This window comes from Amyelois transitella, chromosome 19 (assembly GCF_032362555.1).
Source record: "Amyelois transitella isolate CPQ chromosome 19, ilAmyTran1.1, whole genome shotgun sequence".
Classification (NCBI taxonomy): Eukaryota; Metazoa; Arthropoda; class Insecta; order Lepidoptera; family Pyralidae; genus Amyelois; species Amyelois transitella.
The window spans coordinates 3,413,109-3,432,589 of NC_083522.1; the positions used below are offsets into that span (position 1 = coordinate 3,413,109).

The window sequence follows — 19,481 nt, forward strand, 5'->3', positions numbered from 1 at the left end:
CCTCGCTACCAGGCCAGCATGGAAGCTTGCACTAGATAATGTGCGCCTATTCCCTTTGTCGCCTTTTACGACATCCATGGGAAAGAGATAGAAGGTCCTATTCTAAACCACACGGCACATGTTTTATCAACGTCCGTAAATCAGCGGCTTTCGGCTGTAAAACATGCCAGTCGCGTTTTCTTTTTCTTAGATATTTTTGTCATTGCAAACTTCGATAAAGTATAAAGATTTTTTTAATACTTTACCGAAGATTGAAAATTAAAATATTCAGATCTAAATTATCAATATTTAACAAGTGACTAGTTCCGCCGTCGCAGACTGACACTGGCCGTAGTGCTAACGAGTTAAGTAACGTAACTTGGAAACTTGACTACGTGCCAAAGTGTGCAAGCTGGCGGCTTGAGTTGTTTATCAAATTGTCATAAACTGCGGCGAGCTTAGAAACAACAGCCACGTTATCAGGTTTATCTTTGATAAGACATAAAAGTCATGCAGCAAAACTGTAGCTTGAATACATGCTAAATTTTTTGTACCTACATATATTAACATCTGACTCTCATCTTTATAATGACCGGCACTAAGTAGCGTCTGGGCCAAGAGTCCGTTTTCCGCCATCTTTTCCACTATTTTTACTCGCTTGTCATTTTTTGACAGAATTTTAACCTACTCTTTCTACCCAGACTTAGCCAGACATTGGTTCTTCAGATTAGACTATCTGACCGGATTCTACAAATTTATCATTAACCAGGCATTTTCCAATTGGAATCTAAGAGTGGAAAGGTCCAATTATTACAGTAGAAATAAAAATAGATAATTTTTTAAAGTAGGGTACAAGGTAACGCGTAGACGTAGAGTCACAGTAAATGCTTATTCATCATATCTGCTTACAGGGAGACTTGACTTTCTTTGACCGACGGATGATCTTCGATGATAGGGATTAATCAAACAAAATGTAAAAGTCAACAGTTTTTCTTTTTTAATGTAGCCTTATAATCTGTGTTTTGCAAAAAAAAATGGTTGTTACTACAACGTTAAAATAAAACGTGCATTGTAGGTCTCAGTAATATTTATATTGAAAGTAAAGTTCATGATTGCGAATAATAACGTAATATATCAAAACGACCTATATTTTTAAAAACATCTTCGTCTCATCTTAAACAATTTGCTGAGTGGTCTGGGCTCCGTTGTTGAAGTAGTTCATGACTACGTTAAGCCAAGATTGCAGAGTGGACATAATTCCTGCGTCTTCGGGCCCGTTGACGGTTACTTGGACTGCGCCATCATTGTAAATTTCACCAAATTGTTGCGCAGGCGCTGGTAGGGATTCTGAGATATCAGGCACTTCAGGGACGACGGGTTCGGGGATTACTACTGGGGAAGGTACAACTTCGGGCGCGACTAATTCAGGAAGAACGATTGGGGATGGAACAACCTCAGGGGCTACGGGTGCCTCAGGAAGTATGATAGGTTCAGGGGCTACTTCAGGCAAAACCGGTGAAGTCTCTGGACCAGGAACGACTTCAGGAGCAATAGGCAAAGGTACGACAATAGGAGATGGGGCGACTTCATTTTCGATTACGATCGGCAAAGTCTGGATTGGTTCAACTTCTGTTTCTATGACTTGGACGGGGTCAACTTCGTTTTCTGCGTTTTCTACAACTTGTACAGGGTGGGCTTCAACTTCAGCTGCAGCGACAGCTTCAGCGATGCCAGCGGCGCTGAATGGATGAAGCAAGTCAGTAGAAGCGGCTACTTGGCCGTCTACATGTTCTTTCAGCTTGATATCAACGATGTCTCCGATATCAAGAGCTTGTCCTTCAGGCAATCCATTTACAACGACTTCCACCGGGTTTCCAGCATCTTCCACAGGGGCGGAGGCAACAAACGCCACAAAGAGTGTCAGCAGTAGGAATTTCATTTTGACCTTCAGAAAAATAAATATATTTTCAATTATAATTACAATTGATATTTATATACGAATTAGGTATATAAAATGTAGTTTATGAAAGTCACTGTCATTATGTCACACTTCTTTCAAGAACTTGAATGTCATTCGCAAGTCTCTCATAGAAATCAAAAACGTACCATCATAAAACACACTTGAGCCCTCTTCACCCCTCTGGGTCACATCAAACTTAACATTACGTTTTTTTTTATTTATTCAACGTAATTAGATAGGTACTAATTAGGTAGGTACTAACAAAAATATCTACTTATAGTAGCTTAATTTCAAAAGATTTTTGTTATTTCTTAAAAAAAATTATAATGGTTATTATATGTATGTTATGTGTATCTATGTTTCACTAAAGAAACCCTCATTTTGATCAAGTTAATAAATAAACTGTGCTTACCTGCGTTCTTGACGAAGGTTAAATGCCTTATGCCAAAAAGAAACTATTGTAGATAATTGAAATAACAATTTTGCGTCATATCAAAACTATAATAAAGATACAAGTCTTAAGATTTAACTAATCTTTTCAAGGAAAGTCAGAATAATTTATTGTTAATAGTTAATATCTAATTGATTAAAGATACTTCCGTAGCTTGTAATTGGGAGCTGTAATTTATTTTTTATCGTTTATTGAGTTGTAAAGTTATTATCAGTTTATTGTCCTAAAAAACGTACTACCAGTGAATGAAATCATGTACTTTTTTTTTTTATTATATGAAGGATTAAAGAGCTAACGCTAGCGCCATCTAACTATCATGCAATGTAACAAGATATATATATTTCTTGAAATTCAACCTTGCTTTTCAGTAGAATTTTACTTTAGTTATATTTTAAATATTATAGATGTCGCTCCTATTTACAACAAATATCTTCCGACAAGACATTCACTAGTAAACGGAATGAACGCATATTATTCTGATTTCTTTTATCGTGTGGTTCCCGGCACCAATACAAAAAAGAATAGGACAACTCCATCTCTTTCCCGAGGATGTCGTAAAAGGCGACTAAGGGATAGGCTTACAAACTTGGGATTCTTTTTTCGGTGATGGGCTAGCAACCTGCCACTATTTGAATCTCAATTCTACCATTAAGCCAAAAAGCTGAATGTGGCCATTCAGTCTTTTCAAGACTGTTGGCTCTGTCTACCCCGCAAGGAAGATAGACGTGACCATATGTATGTATGTTATTTTATCAACGTTATAATATGTATATCCCTAATATTACATTATAAAATATAGCAAAAGTTACTAATATTATAAAATGCGAAAGTAATTTTGTTTGTTTATGTGTAACCTCTTGTCGCGTTATCTATTTAATCAATGAAATTTTGCGTATATATAATTAAGACTTTGAAGAAGTTAGAATACTTTCATCCCGGTAATAACTATAGTTCTCGTATCAATATAAATTGAAATAATCCGGTTTCAATGTTGGATTAATCTCCAAACTCACAAGTCAAAACTACATAGGTACACAACAAACCATACCTTTAATAGATTGAAACCCTTACGTTAGTATTAATATCTCTGTGTCTTTGTTTTTTATACGAGTAAAAGCAATGAATTGTAAAAAGCTTTTTTTATCCAACAAAAAATCGATTTGCCATATTCCAGAAAAAATTTCGGTTGTCTATTTGTTTTATCTATCTTTTAATATAAAACAATTTTAAATAAAGATATTTTATTGTTAAAAATACTTATTAAGATCAAAGTTATTACCTAAATTCACCAAAAAAATAATAATTCAACAAAAAATAATTGGTGAATTTGATACAGGTATAAATTTAGTTTGCTTCTATGAGCTTCTTCTATCTTCTAGCATTATGAGAAAGAAAATAAAACTCGTAGGTACTGTTTGATACCCATGTTTATTCGTAATTGAACCCCGTGTCAGAGTTACAAAACAAAATCCAATTTAAAACCTCAAAGACGTTCGATATCACTTTTCCTACTAGGAATTGTGTTCTTGTTTCAAAAAATAACAGTCATAAACAATCAATAAACATCAGTTTTATCGATAGTTTATGTTTTTCATTATACCGAACAATATTCATCAAATTTGAACGTAATATAATCCAGCTTCCACCGTCTGAAGATTTCGACAGACGCACCATGTCATAAATTGCATATTAAAGTTGATGAAAAATGGTTTCAATTACTCTGGATGCATTGATAATGGAGTTGGCTTTCAATTCGGGCTTTAGTTTTTTGTTATTCAGCTTTATACAACCACTTCTATGATCGGCGGATTCTGTAACAAGAAGGATGTTTATTTTTATTCTTGGTCAATGAATTTTATTATTGCAGGTTTGTGACCACTTAGCTCTAAAGCGAATTTAGTAATCATAATCTTTAACTGCGCAAAACCGCTAAAATCAGTTCGAAATAATAAGCTATTCGAACCGTAGTCGATCATAATTTTCAATGTGCATTGACTTGTATTGAAGTGAAGATACCTAATTTTACCCTTTGTGGGCTCTAGATTTTTACAATTTGACAAATACGGCTATTCAACGTTTTAAAAGAAACCCAGGAATACTGCTTTAATTTTATATTAAGACCATGAAAGTTATTACATTTTTTTAACGCAATTTACATATCTACTTAAGGTAAAGCAGAAACCTATGTTTTTACTCCAAATGGGATTTTGAATTTTCCAAACCTGTCTTTTCAGGAAGGTTAAAAAATTCTCATGTCTTATTGGAGTAAATCAAAGCTGTGTTTACCCTTTTAAGTTTGCAGACCGTTTGTCTTGGTTAAATTAATTCTGAAATAGTAAATGTTCACATCAGTTTAAATTTATTATTTCCCTTGTTGTACTTTCTAGAATTCATAATATAAGCGTGAATATCTTATAATAAAATGAGAAAAAGGATTTAACAATTAAGAAGTCAATAAAACGAATTCTGTTCAATTCCCACTCTTTATTAAATTTTGTGATCCGATTCCATATTTGAGTTACAATATAAAATTCTATACAAAACTACTAGCGTTTCGTAACGACCACTGCTGAGAAGAAACGCCGAAAGAAACTCAGTTACAGTATTGGCCCGCTTTCGAGTTCTTTATTCAAAAAATAATAAAATGCAAACAGTTTTACCAACAGTTCAAACACATCTTACTGCATCGGTAACTACACCCAGAATTTTGCTCTTTATTATAAAATATATTTGATATAGAATTTAAGTAGGTAATGGCAAAATAGGTAACTCTTTGTTTGGACTTCATACGATGGAATTGGTTTTTAATTTGGATTATCTGAAGACAAAAGTTTTTTGACGGGGAATGAGGTTTTAATTTTGTCCTTGTTTAGATTTATTTGCCCATTCCTCTCATGACCGGTGGTGTCTGAAAAAAAGAAAATTATACCGTGTTAGAATTCTATTCTATATTCAGTTCTAGAATATTTATTGTTCCAACCATGACTACTGCAGGAGCAAAAATTTAATGCAGAACAATTGCAATCGTTGGACGAATAATTAAGCGTTTCATAAGGCATGTACAAATCCTGTCTTAGTCCCTCACGGGGTAGACAATAATCGCAAAACTCAAAGCCACGTTAAGCTGATGACTTTTGATGAATTGACATTCAGAGAAAGCGAAAGGTTGCTAGCCTATCGCCTAAAATAAACCGAACATAATAAACTCCTTTGAATTACTTTTGCAATCTGCTTAGCATGGCAGTGTTTATTCCTTCACAACCAGACACCATGGAACCAAGTCTTTTTTTAAGAGTAATTAAGATTCCTTGTAGTCAATAATCAAATTAAATTCTTTCGCATACTGCGTATTATCTTTTATATTCATAATTCATAGGCTATTGATAGCATAAGCATTTTAAATTTATATAAAACTGTTTTTCAATAGCGTGACGAGTCAGTCCGCCGCAAACCTCCCTTTAGATCGGTCCGTGTATTTTATCAATTTTCTTTATAACATCGTGTGTGTAGTTAATAAATAATTTTCTTTACTTAGCAATATATTTGTGTTTTTTTAAAGGACCCTCGGAGCGCCTTTCTTACGACAATTTTTAAAATTGGGTACTATGAATAACGATTATTAATTATGTTTACCCACTCTTTCTTTAGGCGATGGGCTAGAAACCTGTCACTATTTGTATCTCAATTCTATCATTAAACCAAATAGCTGAACGTGGCCTATAGTCTTTCCAAGACCGTTGGCTTTGTCTTCCCCACAAGGGATATAGACGTGACCATATGTATGTATGTATGTTTACCCTATTGTTGCCCATGCCTGTTGCGGGCATCATTCCGCCACCCATCGTGGGCTTCATCATCATTGGAGGGTAGTCGACATGAGCTTGAACTGCCTGAAATTTATCAAAATTTAATATAATATTTAATATATACACAAATTGAGTTAGCCTCGAAGTAAGTTCGAAGTCTCGAACTTACTTATCGTATAGTATCGTTGAGTTAGTACTCAACGATACTATATTTTACAACAAATACTTATATAGATAAGTAAATATAAGTACATATGAGTAAAATATAAGATAAAATATAAGTTAGTTAATATATTTAAGATTATATATATATTTTTTACAATAGCAAAGCATGTACTGAAATTTCCACATTTTGATTTATACTTAATCGGCGCTTGTAGCTCTTGTCACCGACTTCGCTCGCATACACTATTTATGACATACATAATTACATATGACATAGAACAAAATCCTCGTGTACGAATACGCGAGCAACAGCTAGTTTTTATTTTTAGGGGTCCAACATGTGATTCCCGGCAGTTTAGTAGGACCACTTTATCACATTCGTTAAGTGCAGCTTTTACCAGGATTCAATAAGGATTAGGTGCATACATAGGTTGCAGAGTTCAAATGAGAGTCGCTTCATATAGAAACCTGGTTTACCCAATCTGGTATCATGGTCAAAGAGAGCAACCCCGGACTCCTCATCAAGAGAGTGAAGTTGTGGCGGCTTCAGTAATGTAACACACCATCAGCCAATCAATAAATAGACATTTCGCTGCTATTGGTTGAGCGCGTCGTATCCTCACTGTGATTGGCTGATGGCATGTGACATAAGTTAAGACGGTACAAGGCTGCAACCAGGAGGAAGAAAATCTATGGATATACAGAAATATATTATTATGTATATGGAACTTACCGCAAAGGCAGCGAAGAAGCAAAGAATGCTAAAAAGGAATAGTACTCTCATCTTCAAGTCCAGTGAAATGAAACTGATGCTGCGTTCACAATCCGCATCCCTTTTATACGATTTCAATGATATTTTTATGGAAAAATACTTATTTAAATAATTGCCGTTTAAATTGCAAAGCATTGCAATAAGTTATACACAGTTTATCATGGTCAATAAAATTTTTCATGAAGACCATATCATTGGTTGCTAGGTGATAGGAAGCTATAGTACATACTACTTTATAAAACTAGTAATATTTTTTAATTATCATCTTTGAGGCGTTAGTTACGGTCGTATCCTCTCCGCCTTTCTTTCACCTCTTATGTAGAGAAGTACTCGGGATCTGCTTCTTGACCACGATCATGAAAAAAAGTCATGGTTTGGTTAAGATTTTTACACGAAACGACACCCATAGTCCCTTACTACCTCCAGAATCTTTGGTTCCACAAATAAAACTGCTACTGAATTAATTAACGTTATTTTATTATTGAGTACTTAATTAAAATTTTGTAATATTATACAAAAACTTAGTTTGAACTATCTTTACACGAAATGCATATCATTTGATTGTTGATATAAAAATTATCTTATCAAAATGTTATTATTTAGGTAGTTTATTTTGTGTACGTTAGCTTAATTGAACAATAAACCAAGTTGTTAAAGTTTAGGAACAGAATAAGTTTTCACAAAATGTGTGGTTTGCCAAAACGAAAAATAAGTGATGCTCCTTAGGTAATTATGTTAAAAATTAGTAGATACCTATTATTGGATATTGTAATGAAGCTGCGTAAAATGAACAATCAACCAAAAAAAGTATAATCTGGTTTAAACACTTTTCGGATAGGTATACCATGTTTTAATTTTAATTTTGCACGGAAAGAATATGAATAAGTAGTTGGCAAATATGAACCTACCTAATAGTCTTCTTAGAAGCTATCCATTCAGTTTACGATCTTGATTTTTAATAAATAGATACTATTCATAAAAAGAAATATCCCAAAGAAGGTAAACTAGAAAGTTATAAAGGTAATTCGTTTACAGTATTATCGTCTTAAAATAACTTAAGGATTAGGAGTAACAAACACTAAAACTGGAGTTAATTTAGGATCCCATCCTGTGTTCTTCGATTGCGGCGTCAAATCTCCACTCTTATGTGTTTCGGAGATCTTCACAAAAATGTCCTTAAACTTCTTCTCTATAGTCTTATCGTCAATCGACTGGTCCACGTCTTCGATGGAACATTGTACAGGAATCACTGTTTTTCCAGTAGTGTATGGGGTTTCCTTGCCGAATTGTAAATCCATGAAATCGTTAAGAATTCCCGTCAGAACCTTCTTCGGTGTAGGGTTGATGGTGGGGTCCGTAGACCCTCTGGATAACTCATCGATGGTTACCGTTGGGACGAAAGACATGGCTGTTTTGGTTTTTATTTTATCTGGAAAATGGAAACTAAATTCGGTAATTTTGTTTAAATAAAAGAATATAGATTCAATTTAGATACTCAATGACAAACTTGTAATTGTGCTTACCTAAATGTGTGCAAACGTCTCGTCGAAGTTATATTTCAGGACAAACTGACAACAAAATCGACACACCTCATTTTATTTATAAAATACACAATCAGTGCTTGAGATAGGAGCCCTGTCAGTTCTGTAGATAAGGTCACACGTCGTTTGGTGACTGAATGTACCATAATACATCAAATTTGATAAAATTAAACCTATTACTCATACAAGGAATTCCGAATATATTTTGCGCTTTTTAATAGGAAATTTTATTTATTTTCTTCGCTTCTTACCGTGTATCACTTCCTTACAAAGATCGACACAAAATGATGTTTGTTTCACATCGCCCCCTTACTAGATTGGGAAATGTTTCTAAAGCTAAAGATATTTTTTATATAAAATACATACCTACTTATGATATAAAGAAAGGAAGAAAAAAAGAAAATTATCCCCTCAGCATTTGTGATATAATTACAACAACGCTGGTCTTCCGAGAGCACCAAGATCTCAATATCAATTACAACACTCTCAAATTATCCTTCTACATACGACAACAATTAATTGTAGCGCCAAAATGTACCTACCACTTTTATATATAGTGAAATAATTACATTTTCAAAAAGTTTTTCATTTACGGAGATGATATTCAGTAGGATAAAACACATGAATTAAAAATCAGCTATCCTTCTTTTGCTAATATCTCTCTATAAATCTACATAGCCAGTACACACAATAAATACTATTATATAAGTAATCGGACATTAAAAAATCCTATCACTTCGACTCAATTCACTGTCGAAGACATCATACATTTATTTTTTATTTTGTATATAGAAATCTAAATATTAAAGAACTTCCATTTACTAAAGTTTTGTATGCCCCCCTAAGAATTTAAAATGTATTTTTTTGAAATTCTTTTCTAGACTGTTCTGCTCTGTGTAATCCGTAATGGATAAAGACGTGATTACGATATGTAGGTATGTAAGTGTCATTTTAAACAAAGATCGGCTATTTAGAATCACATGTTTTTTGTAATCGATAGCTTGATAACATGCACTCCCATAAAAGATACCTTATCTTGCAAAACCGCAATATTTGGCATGGATGGGTATGACACAAGTATTTTTATCACATTTTTCGTGTTTACCATTACGAATCAATATATCAAAGTCTATTTGTTATCAATGGTGAACCTACAACATTCCAAGGGCGTGAAAGTTTCCATGTTTTTATCATACTTGCCTGGTTTCAAAAGTCCTGATAACTACTTTGGGCACTGTAAAAAAGATTTACAGCCCCATTTAGTTTTTATTCTTTTTTGACCTACCTATTGAATTACCTACACAAAGTTATGCTTGCTCTAAAAAAATTACTTGTATATAAGTACAATGTTAATAATTTAATTTCTACAACTAGGTTCTTTGAATATCCTACTCCAAAAAGCATTCTATTTACCGTAATTATAAAAAACAATTACAATACTATATACATATACATACATATGGTCACGTCTATTTCCCTTACGGGGTAGAAAGAGCCAACAGTCTTGAAAAGACTGAATGGCCACGTTCAGCTATTTGAATGATAGAATACCTACAATACAACACTATATTTTTATTAATAATAAATAAAATCGATGAAATGGTTACAAAGTCAGAATTTCAATTTACATAGGTCCAATATCTCCGCCAATCACGACTCCAGGCACAATTACTGGGTTCAGCAAATCAACTGGGTTCACTTCTGGGGGCGAAATGGCTACAGCTTCGATAGGGTTGATGGTCTCTGGGTTAATAGCGATGACGTCAATGGGGTTGTAGTCGGGGACCACGATGACCGGTTCGGGCTGAATTTCTGGAGAGGGAACAACAATGACGGGCTCGGGTTGTACTTCGGGGCTGGGGACTACGATGACTGGCTCTGGTTGCACCTCGGGAGTTGGTGCTGGTGGCCTTGGGTTGACGGGCGCGGGGGGGCGGGGGTTGGGGTAGACCTCAGTGTTGTCTGGTAGGATGACGGGAGCGGGCGCAACGACTTCGGGGGCAGCGGCAGACTGTAAAGAATTTACAAATAAAATAGTTAATTATTTATTCTGTATTGTAACCATTATAATTTGTAGAGTACAATAGGCGGACTTTATGCTAATAGCATTATCAAACAGTTTACCATTGGGTTAAGCAGAGAACCTTTGTGTGGATGTTAATGTATGATAAAAAATTTATAAAGGTCTCATCATCCTTCTGGCATTATAATCCGTCTCTGGAGAAAAGCTCTGCGTGTTCCTATGACCACGATCCTGAATTGGGTAAATCTAGTATTTACACAAAACGTCACCTGATATTTGCTCTACATCCAGCCTAAATATGAAGGTTTCCTCACGATGTTTTTCCTCACGATAACTGCATCGAAAATGCTTAAACATAATAACATTAATCCTCTACCTACGTCTTACACCCTTAATTTTTTTTTATATTTCATTGCCTTCATATTAATGAATGATATATTATTAACGTCACCCATTTTCAAACTATAATATTATATTTTATTCTAAGATAAATGCGCTTGACTAATTATTAAAATCGGATTAATTTGGACATGCCATGATAATATGAATTTATTTTTTATGCAGTTTTCTCGAATTGAGATTAAATATTTCTCAATAGATTTTTTTATCGACCATTTTACTAAATAATATACTAGGATAAAAATGGCACAACTGTTACAGATAAATCGAAAGCCAGAATAAAACTTTCATTTTAATTCACAGTAGATAGTAGTACCTAGTAGTTTTAAATAACGCATGAAGGCCCCTGTTGGACACACCATTTACCCATAAGAAAGAAATAATAAGAAAGAAAATGTATTTGTAAGTCTTGTTTGTAATGAACAAAGTCAGAACCAATCAATAGTTTCCAAATTATGCACAAAATTAAATAAGACCTCCAGGATATGTTATTCATGGGAATTCCCACGGAGCGAGGCCCAAGGGAAACGTTTAACAAATAAACTCAAAACTAAGGTCTTTGAAGATAGCAGTACAATATCAAACACATAAGCTACTTTTATTTAGACAGACCTACCCATGGAAGCTCAGCGCTAGGAAATCACTATCACTACATAATTAAAAGGGAAGTGACGTCCCGCTTTTATCCCATGTCTTTATGTATGTATGCTTAGATGGACTTTGATGCAGATTTTTTAATAGATAGGGTGATTCAAGATCGATGTTTATATGTATAAATGCTACCAGTGTAAAGCCGGCGCGGGTCGCTAGTAAATAAACACATTTGTACCTCTTGGTTGATGTTCAGGATGATCTGGACCAGTGGGCTTTCAGAAGCCGCAGCAGGTTTAGCCACGACTGCTGGCTTCACTGGCGCCTGGCTGCCCAGGGTCACGGCCAGGACCGATAAGAATACTGCCAGGAATTTCATGGTTGCTATAAGAAAAAAATAAGTTGTAATTAATTTAACTTAGTGTAAAATTGAGAGACAGGATGAGGCAGTACGTGTTAAATGTTATAAGTATGAATGAAAGCGCCGTTGGAAAATTAGAATAGAATCATTCCATATCTTTCTCATGGATGTCATAAAAGGTGACTTAGGGAAATGCTTATAAACTTGGATTTTTTCTGGTAGGCAATGGGGTAGTAACCTGACATTTTTTGAATCGCAATTCCATTATTCAGCTATACAGCTGAACGCGGCCATTTGATATTTTCTATACTGTTGTACTGTCTACCCCGCAAGAAATATAGACGAGATAGTAACTTATGTCATACGAAAATAAAATGAGTTATGTGAGACGATAAATATATAAGTTCACTTGTAATACTTTTCACTTACCCGGTGTTAACAAATTTGGCAAGAAAATTAAATTATTCTGTATTTATACTTGAATTGAAGATAAATAACATATACCTATCTTCAATTTATGACTGATATATAACTATCATACATGAATTGCTTAAATAGACGTAGGTAATTGTAAAGGGATCAGACAGATAATAGATCATAAACAGTAGTTCCTATTTGAAAAACAGAGGTAGGCATCATTTGGGCGTAGTTGCCAATAAGTAGTACTAATAGCAAAGTACAAGTGTTTGATCCAATCAAGAACATTCTGTAAAAGATCAAGAGTACCTTAAACTTATAACGCAAAAAGAAGGTACCTATGTTATGCAAGGTACCTATAAATACCCAACAATATTTTTTAATGTAGACAATGTGCAATTAATTGTCCACGATTTAGATTCAAGAGTTCTATATTTGTGAATTAACGTCCGATGAAAATGCTGCAGTGTAGTTTTTTCGGCGCTTCTTCTACACATAGGTACGTTTTCTAAATGGTAGTAGACATAATAAGATTAAAGTGATGTCACGTCATTAAGTGAAACCTTGTATCCAATTTAGATAATAAATCCACTAAATATTTACATACACTAAAAGCCCAATAAATATTTACGGAAAAATTACTTATTAATATAATTAGTAGATAAGTTAAGTACTCAACGATACAATTTTTTTATTAATTAAATATTTTATTTAATTTATCACTTTAACTTATCATATAAATATAAAAATGTATTCCAGCCTTATACCGCTTACCTCTGAAACTCTTTCTGTTCTGACACAATGGAAATAAAGTTATTTGAATATGAAATCAAATGAAGAAGAACAAAGGTCGAAAAGCCGACCACTGACCCTCCACCACCACAATGCTTCGTGTGATGAAGGGTGCAATTGTCAACACGCAAAGATGAGAGAATGAGAGAGAGAGTGAGAGAGACAGTGAGAGATCACTCTCTTTTTACAAGTTCATCAGTTCAGAGTACTCTTAACCCGCCCTTTCCCTATGATTTGTTCAAAGTACGAACTTCCCCTTCCATTGTTCACATTCATACCCTTCCGGTATATTTGCTTAGTCAACTTGCTTTCATTCATTCACATGACCAAATCATCTTAACATTTAATTTTCTATTCCTGTTACACTTATCTTCTATAAGTGTTTTTGTACTCTTTCAGTGCAAAAAAATCGCTAAGTTATGACCATTTCGACTTGATATAGCACACCTGCATTAGGTTTAAGGATTTGTTATTGTTATATTTGTTTGTGTTTGTAGCATTGTCGAATAAACATTTTATGTATCTATTTAATAGTATCGTTTATAGCAATAGGCTATTTTACACCATGTAAAAAAAAATATAAAAATGCACGTATCTTATAGATTTTGTAAAAAATAAAAGAAAAACATCGATCATTATTCATAAAAGTGCAATATGGATTTTATAATTCAATTTAAAAAATCCTCTTTTTTAATCTGTTCTTCAAAAGTCGAAAACGCTATCCGCCATGTTGGGTACTGACGTGACGTCATACTTTTAGTAAACAAATATCGAATCGAAAACATATTGATGATGTCAGGCTCTGTTTATTTTGAAATTTTAAAATTTCTATCACGTTTTTGGGTTTTTACTCTTTAATAATTTAATAGAATCATAGAAGACGGTTTTGTGAAAGCAGACAATATAAATCTACCGAGGATTAATACGTTGATGGTGGCGAAATTTTTTGCGTCCAATCCCGATTTCTGTTCTGCTGAGTTAAGAAATGTTAAAACAGCGATGTAAGTATTTATTGTATTAAACATTCTCTTACAATACACAATTATAATAGGTAAATTATTACACAACCAATCCAACATAACCTATTTTTTGTATTGTTTACTAAAAGTATGACGTCACGAGTCAAAACAGCATGGCGGATGGCGTTTTCGCGCAAAAATACAAAATCATAAATAATAAATCGTTTTTAGAGCACTTTTCGGCTTCAAAAAATTTTAATAAAAATTCTATAGGTATAACACAGTCTCAGGATTGATTTAAAACAGTTTTCAAAAAAGAGTGTAATAGCCTATTCTTATGGGAACAGTCAGTTTTCCAGGATGAATTGTACTTTGTATTTCTCAGTACTAATTATATTAAAAAGATACCTATGTTAAACGGTTTTCTTATATGTATATAAAATTGCCGTGTCACAATGTTCGTTCCCGTTCTCCGCCGAATCGGTTTGACCGATTCTCATGAAATTTTGTGAGCATATTGAGTAGGTCTGAGAATCGACCAATATCTATTTTTCATACCAATTAGTGATAAGGGTTGTCCATCATCAATTTTTTTTTTTTTCAAGATATTACTTGAAAATTATTTATATGGCAAAACAACGTTTGCCGGGACAGCTAGAATTACAATAAAAATGATGTAGGTTATTTACTAAAAGGTAAGTAAAAATAAGCCAAAAAGTCCTAGCTATCAGATCTCACCAATCTTTTGATCAAAGTATAAATTGGGCGTAGCATATCTAGACTTAATAATATGATAGACATTTTCCCAACGACTTTATTGAACTGACGTTAAATACACAAACATATCATTCATAATCATATAAGCATACATGTGTTGCTTAAGGAAAATGGAAATTAAGAAGAATAAAACCAAAAAAGATTTCTAATGAAAAATATATATTCAGGTTATTTGTACGCAAGTTTTTTTCTCTACAGGTAGTTTTACATAGGTCCAATATCTCCGCCAATCACGACTCCAGGCACAATTACTGGGTTCAGCAAATCAACCGGGTTCACTTCTGGGGGCGAAATGGCTACAGCTTCGATAGGGTTGAGGGTCTCTGGGTTAATAGCGATGACGTCAATCGGGTTGTAGTCGGGGACCACGATGACTGGTTCGGGCTGAACTTCTGGAGTGGGGAGAGGAGTGGGGGGGACGATGACGGGGGCTGGCGGCCTGGGGTTGACGGGCGCGGGGGGGCGGGGGTTGGGGTAAGCTTCAGTGTTGTCCGGGAGGACGACGGGAGCGGGCGCGACGACTTCTGGGGCAGCAGACTGTAATTAAAAATAATAACATAAATCTGAGTGTTCCCTTTTCCATGCTTACCGGGGATTTAAAGAAAAAGTGCCGTGTGGTTCCCGGCACCAACACAAAAAAGAATAGGACCACTCCATCTCTTTCTAATGGATGTCGTAAAAGGCGACTAAGGGATAGGCTTACTTGGGATTCTTTTTTAGGCGATGGGGTAGCAACCTGTCACTATTTGAATCTCAATTCTATCATTAAGCCAAATAGCTGAACGTGGCCATTCAGTCTTTTCAAGACTGTTGGCTCTGTCTACCCCGTAAGGGATATAGACGTGACTATATGTATGTATGTATGTATATAAATCTGAGTTCTCCCGTTTCCATGCGTAGCGGTGTCGTTTCAGAGACCAATAAATACCGGGGATTTAAAAGAATTTTTGGTTTTTACAAATTTACCACCCAGAGGCATACCAGTACAAAACCTACTACAGTTAGCCTCGAATCCCATTGTCTGAAGTGCGTCTATGACCACGACCCTGGATTGAATAAGTCAGATTTTTACATGAAGCGACTCCCGACTAATTCCGCAACCTTTGCAGTAAAACCTTACCCTTATTGTATTATATTCAGGCATTCATTCATTATCGTAATCCATTTTCCATATAAGCGTATGTAATTGTATGAAAACTGACGCTTGACTAATTTATAAAAATCGCGGTAAATATCGATTTTGAGATTGATACGCCAAAATTATAAACGGGTATTTATATAAAGATTAAAATTTTAACTCGCGTCATTAGTACATTTTATTGCAGAGAATCTTGTGTTGAAGTTGTTGTTGGTTTTGGATCATATAAACAGGGATTTAGGTATAAATGCTGTTATTGTACATAGTTGCAGTGCAAAAAAAACCTAGATACCTCTTGCTTAAGGTTTGATTATCATAACCATTTGTCCCCTGGCATTTGTAAAAATAAAGTTTCCACGGAAAATAAATTATATCTTATAAAATTCTCGGGTCACAATGTTCGTTTCCGTACTCAACGGCTTGACCGATTCTCATTTTGTGACCGATTCTGAAATTTTGTGAGCATATCGAGTAGGTCTGAGAATCGGCCAACATCCTGTTTTTCATACCTCTTAGTGATAAGGGTTGTCCCACGCTTAACATTTTTTTAACTAGAAATTACTTAAAAATCATTTATATGGCAAAACAACGTTTGCCGGGACAGCTAGTAATAGCTTCTATGCTTTTTTGGTAACGAAGAAAAAACATTATGTGTGCCAACTGCCTCAAAAAAGGCGACTAAGGGATAGGCTTATAATCTTGGGATTCTTTTAGGCGATGGGCTAGCAACCTGTCAATATTTGAATCTCAATTCTATCATTAAGCCAAACAGCTGAACGTGGCCTATCAAGTCTCTTCAAGACTGTTGGCTCTACCCCGCAAAGGCTATAGACGTGATTATATGTATGTATGTGAATTAGTACCTGCTGTTTAATATTCAGGATGATCTGAACAAGAGGACTTCCAGATACAACAGACGGGTTGGCCACAACTACCGGCTGCACAGGCGCGTCCAGGACTTCTTCCACCACTTGTACGGGGTCAATGACTACTTCTGGAGCCACCACAGCTTCGGGGGTCACAGCAGTAAATCCTAGGGGAGTGGCGAGGACAATGAAGGTCTGGAAAAAGGCAATAGCGTAAACCAAAACTGTGTTCTATTGAATCCTAAAGTATGGTCCATAAAGTGGTTCTATTCTAAGAAAAGAACTACTCCATATCTTTCAGGGATAGCCTGACTTTTTAACTTAAGTCTTAAGTTAAACCCGTTTTCAAAAGTAAGAACGCAACTAGAACAAAAGCCAGGTGAATGATATTTTATCTTCATGGAGTTATTCCCTTACTACATCCCCCCTCTGATAAGAAACCTTTAATCGTTATTGGAAATAGAAATCGTTATTTTTCCAAACAGGATAAAAGGTATTATTTAACGTCAACAAAACATATATTTGAATTTACCGTCGCAAAGTTCAAGTAAAGAAAAAACGGCGGATCAAACTACACTGCAGCATTTACATCACAGAAATCTTCTATCTATATTTATTTTTACGTACCTGTTGAACACCACTGAATAAATTCTCCATAATATGGTTCAAAGACTGCTCCAAGTAAGGAATCAAGGCTGGGTTGGTGGCAGGGTTCGACAGGGCTTGGTCCAAGTCCGCGAGGGTCCAGTAGCTGATCTCCAAAGCGGGGATGACAACGGCCACTTGCGCTGTAGTAGGCTGGAGAATAATCATACGACTATTTAACCCCTTTTCCTCTTAGTAATCAAAATGTTTCGACAGCCTTTGTGGTGTAGCGGTAGTACGCTTGTCTGTGCCACAGTAGGTCCCGGGTTGGTATCCCGACCAGGGCATGATGAGAAAATAACCTGGCCTGATGTTCTTGTATGTGTTTCTATATAAGTATTTATTATAAAATATAGTATCGTTGAGTATCTCGTAACACAAGTTTCGAACTAACTTCGAAGCTAACTTAATAGATTGATATACCTATACGGGACTGCATCCTTACCTCATTGGAGGAGCCCGGGGTATCCTTTTTGATTTAATCCTTCCAGAAATTGGCCCAATTAATTTGTAGAGAAGCCCAAAATCCGAGTATGACGTATGATGTATGGATGGTATGGATATGGTCCTTCGAGCCGGACATAAAAGATTAAACCTGTTTTCTATAATTTACTTCAAATACTACTACAAGCAAGGAAACGGGACAGGGCTAGTATCGTCTGATCTTCGTGACCAATAATACATAATGGTCCTTCGAGCCGAATCATGACTAAAAACTTGGACCGTGTGATACAATATTAAAACTAATTTACTTGAGCTTCTCCAGCGAAGATGGCGCTCATCAAGGAGTTCAGGGCATTCTCCAAATGCGGCAGGATGGCTGGGTTGGTGTTGGGGTTCTCCACGGCTTCGGAGAGTTCGCTCAGCGTCCAGGTGGAAAGGTCAACAGGAGCGGTCATGATGCTGATGGATTGCTATGGATCAATAAGTATTAGAAAATAGTCAGTTGTAAATTTAAAATACTTGTCGACAACACCTAGACCTAGCTGGCTAAACCGTACTTATAAGTTTAGCTGTAACATACGTATTCGATTTGACAAAGGACAAAGTGGAAAACTTAGTATTTGGTCTTTTTAGGTAGGAAGGAGAAGATTTGTCGAAATCCCTTAGAAAGGCGAGAAAAAAGGACGTTTTAAATTTGCATTTGCAAAGTTACATATTCTAACTGGCTACATATTTTTAGACCAAACTCATAATCACGCCATAGATACGATATTGACGATCGTAGCTTATGACACTTACATGGTTCTCCCCGGCGAACATAGCTGCCATGTAAGCATTCAATGCTTGTTCCAGGATAGGCACCAATGAGGGATTAGTGTGGGGACTTTCCAAGGCTTCGGAGAGTTGGTTAAGGTTCCATTGGGCCCGGCCGCCCAGGGCTACCGCCAGAATGGCAGCAAATACGGTTAGGAATTTCATGGTTGCTGGAAGAAAGATTATTTTTAGACATACATAACATAGGTACCAACTAATATTAGAAATGCAGAATTGCATTTGTTTGTTGGTTTGTTTAACGGGTTATCTACTGAATTAATCTTCTTGAAATATCACGTACCTACCTATATATAATTAAAGAGTCTGGAGAAAAACATCCCAGTAAAAACTATAGTTCCCGCAGGATTTTCGAAAAACAAATATTCTTTTGCAGGTGGCCCTAAATTCCGTAGGTGGCGTTTAATTCGGTGTTTTTATAAGTGGTGCTTAGTTATCCACTTTATTTTAAATTCACACGGTCGAAGCTGAAGGCAAAAGCTAGTAATATAATATGTATGAAGTTGAAATTTGGCATATACCTACGCGCCTTAAAAAAAGTTAAGACAGGAATTCCCAAGGGAA

The 19,481-nt window shown here is 35.4% G+C and overlaps 3 protein-coding genes across 4 annotated transcripts; all 3 read right to left on the reverse strand.

Annotated features, from left to right (window-relative positions):
• Positions 1-953: 953 nt before the first annotated feature.
• On the reverse strand, positions 954-1,958 carry LOC106139532 (magnetosome-associated protein MamJ). The gene has a single exon (XM_013340998.2). The coding sequence runs from the start codon at positions 1,916-1,918 to the stop codon at positions 1,154-1,156; it is 765 nt and encodes a 254-aa protein (XP_013196452.2). The 5' UTR covers positions 1,919-1,958; the 3' UTR covers positions 954-1,153.
• Positions 1,959-7,589: 5,631 nt separating this feature from the next.
• Positions 7,590-8,814, reverse strand: LOC106139546 (uncharacterized). Of its 2 annotated transcripts, none has more exons than XM_013341016.2 (2): positions 8,657-8,814; positions 7,590-8,562 (listed from the first exon to the last, which is right to left on the reverse strand). In XM_013341016.2, exon 2 carries the CDS (start codon positions 8,537-8,539, stop codon positions 8,189-8,191), a length of 351 nt encoding a protein of 116 aa, XP_013196470.1. In that variant the 5' UTR covers positions 8,540-8,562; positions 8,657-8,814; the 3' UTR covers positions 7,590-8,188. The 2 variants fall into 2 exon arrangements, with proteins under 2 accessions (XP_013196470.1, XP_060805398.1); XM_060949415.1 differs by having other exon boundaries at positions 7,590-8,576; positions 8,657-8,782.
• Positions 8,815-10,231: 1,417 nt separating this feature from the next.
• LOC106139530 (calphotin) lies at positions 10,232-19,069 on the reverse strand. Its single transcript, XM_060949738.1, has 7 exons — positions 18,885-19,069; positions 18,395-18,556; positions 17,625-17,795; positions 16,995-17,192; positions 15,200-15,530; positions 11,926-12,104; positions 10,232-10,685 (listed from the first exon to the last, which is right to left on the reverse strand). The coding sequence occupies exons 1-7, from the start codon at positions 19,062-19,064 to the stop codon at positions 10,299-10,301; spliced, it is 1,608 nt and encodes a 535-aa protein (XP_060805721.1). The 5' UTR covers positions 19,065-19,069; the 3' UTR covers positions 10,232-10,298.
• Positions 19,070-19,481: the final 412 nt, after the last annotated feature.

Bases quoted from the DNA above. Each gene is read 5' to 3' on its own strand.
- LOC106139532 (XM_013340998.2), bottom strand. From the start codon at position 1,918: ATGAAATTCCTACTGCTGACACTCTTTGTGGCGTTTGTTGCCTCCGCC.
- LOC106139530 (XM_060949738.1), bottom strand. From the start codon at position 19,064: ATGAAATTCCTAACCGTATTTGCTGCCATTCTGGCGGTAGCCCTGGGC. The intron at 18,557-18,884 runs GTAAGTGTCATA...ATTGATCCATAG, and splicing joins TGTTCGCCGGGGAGAACCAT to CAATCCATCAGCATCATGAC. The intron at 17,193-17,624 runs GTACGTAAAAAT...GCCTTTTTCCAG, and splicing joins TATTCAGTGGTGTTCAACAG to ACCTTCATTGTCCTCGCCAC.
- LOC106139546 (XM_013341016.2), bottom strand. From the start codon at position 8,539: ATGTCTTTCGTCCCAACGGTAACCATCGATGAGTTATCCAGAGGGTCT.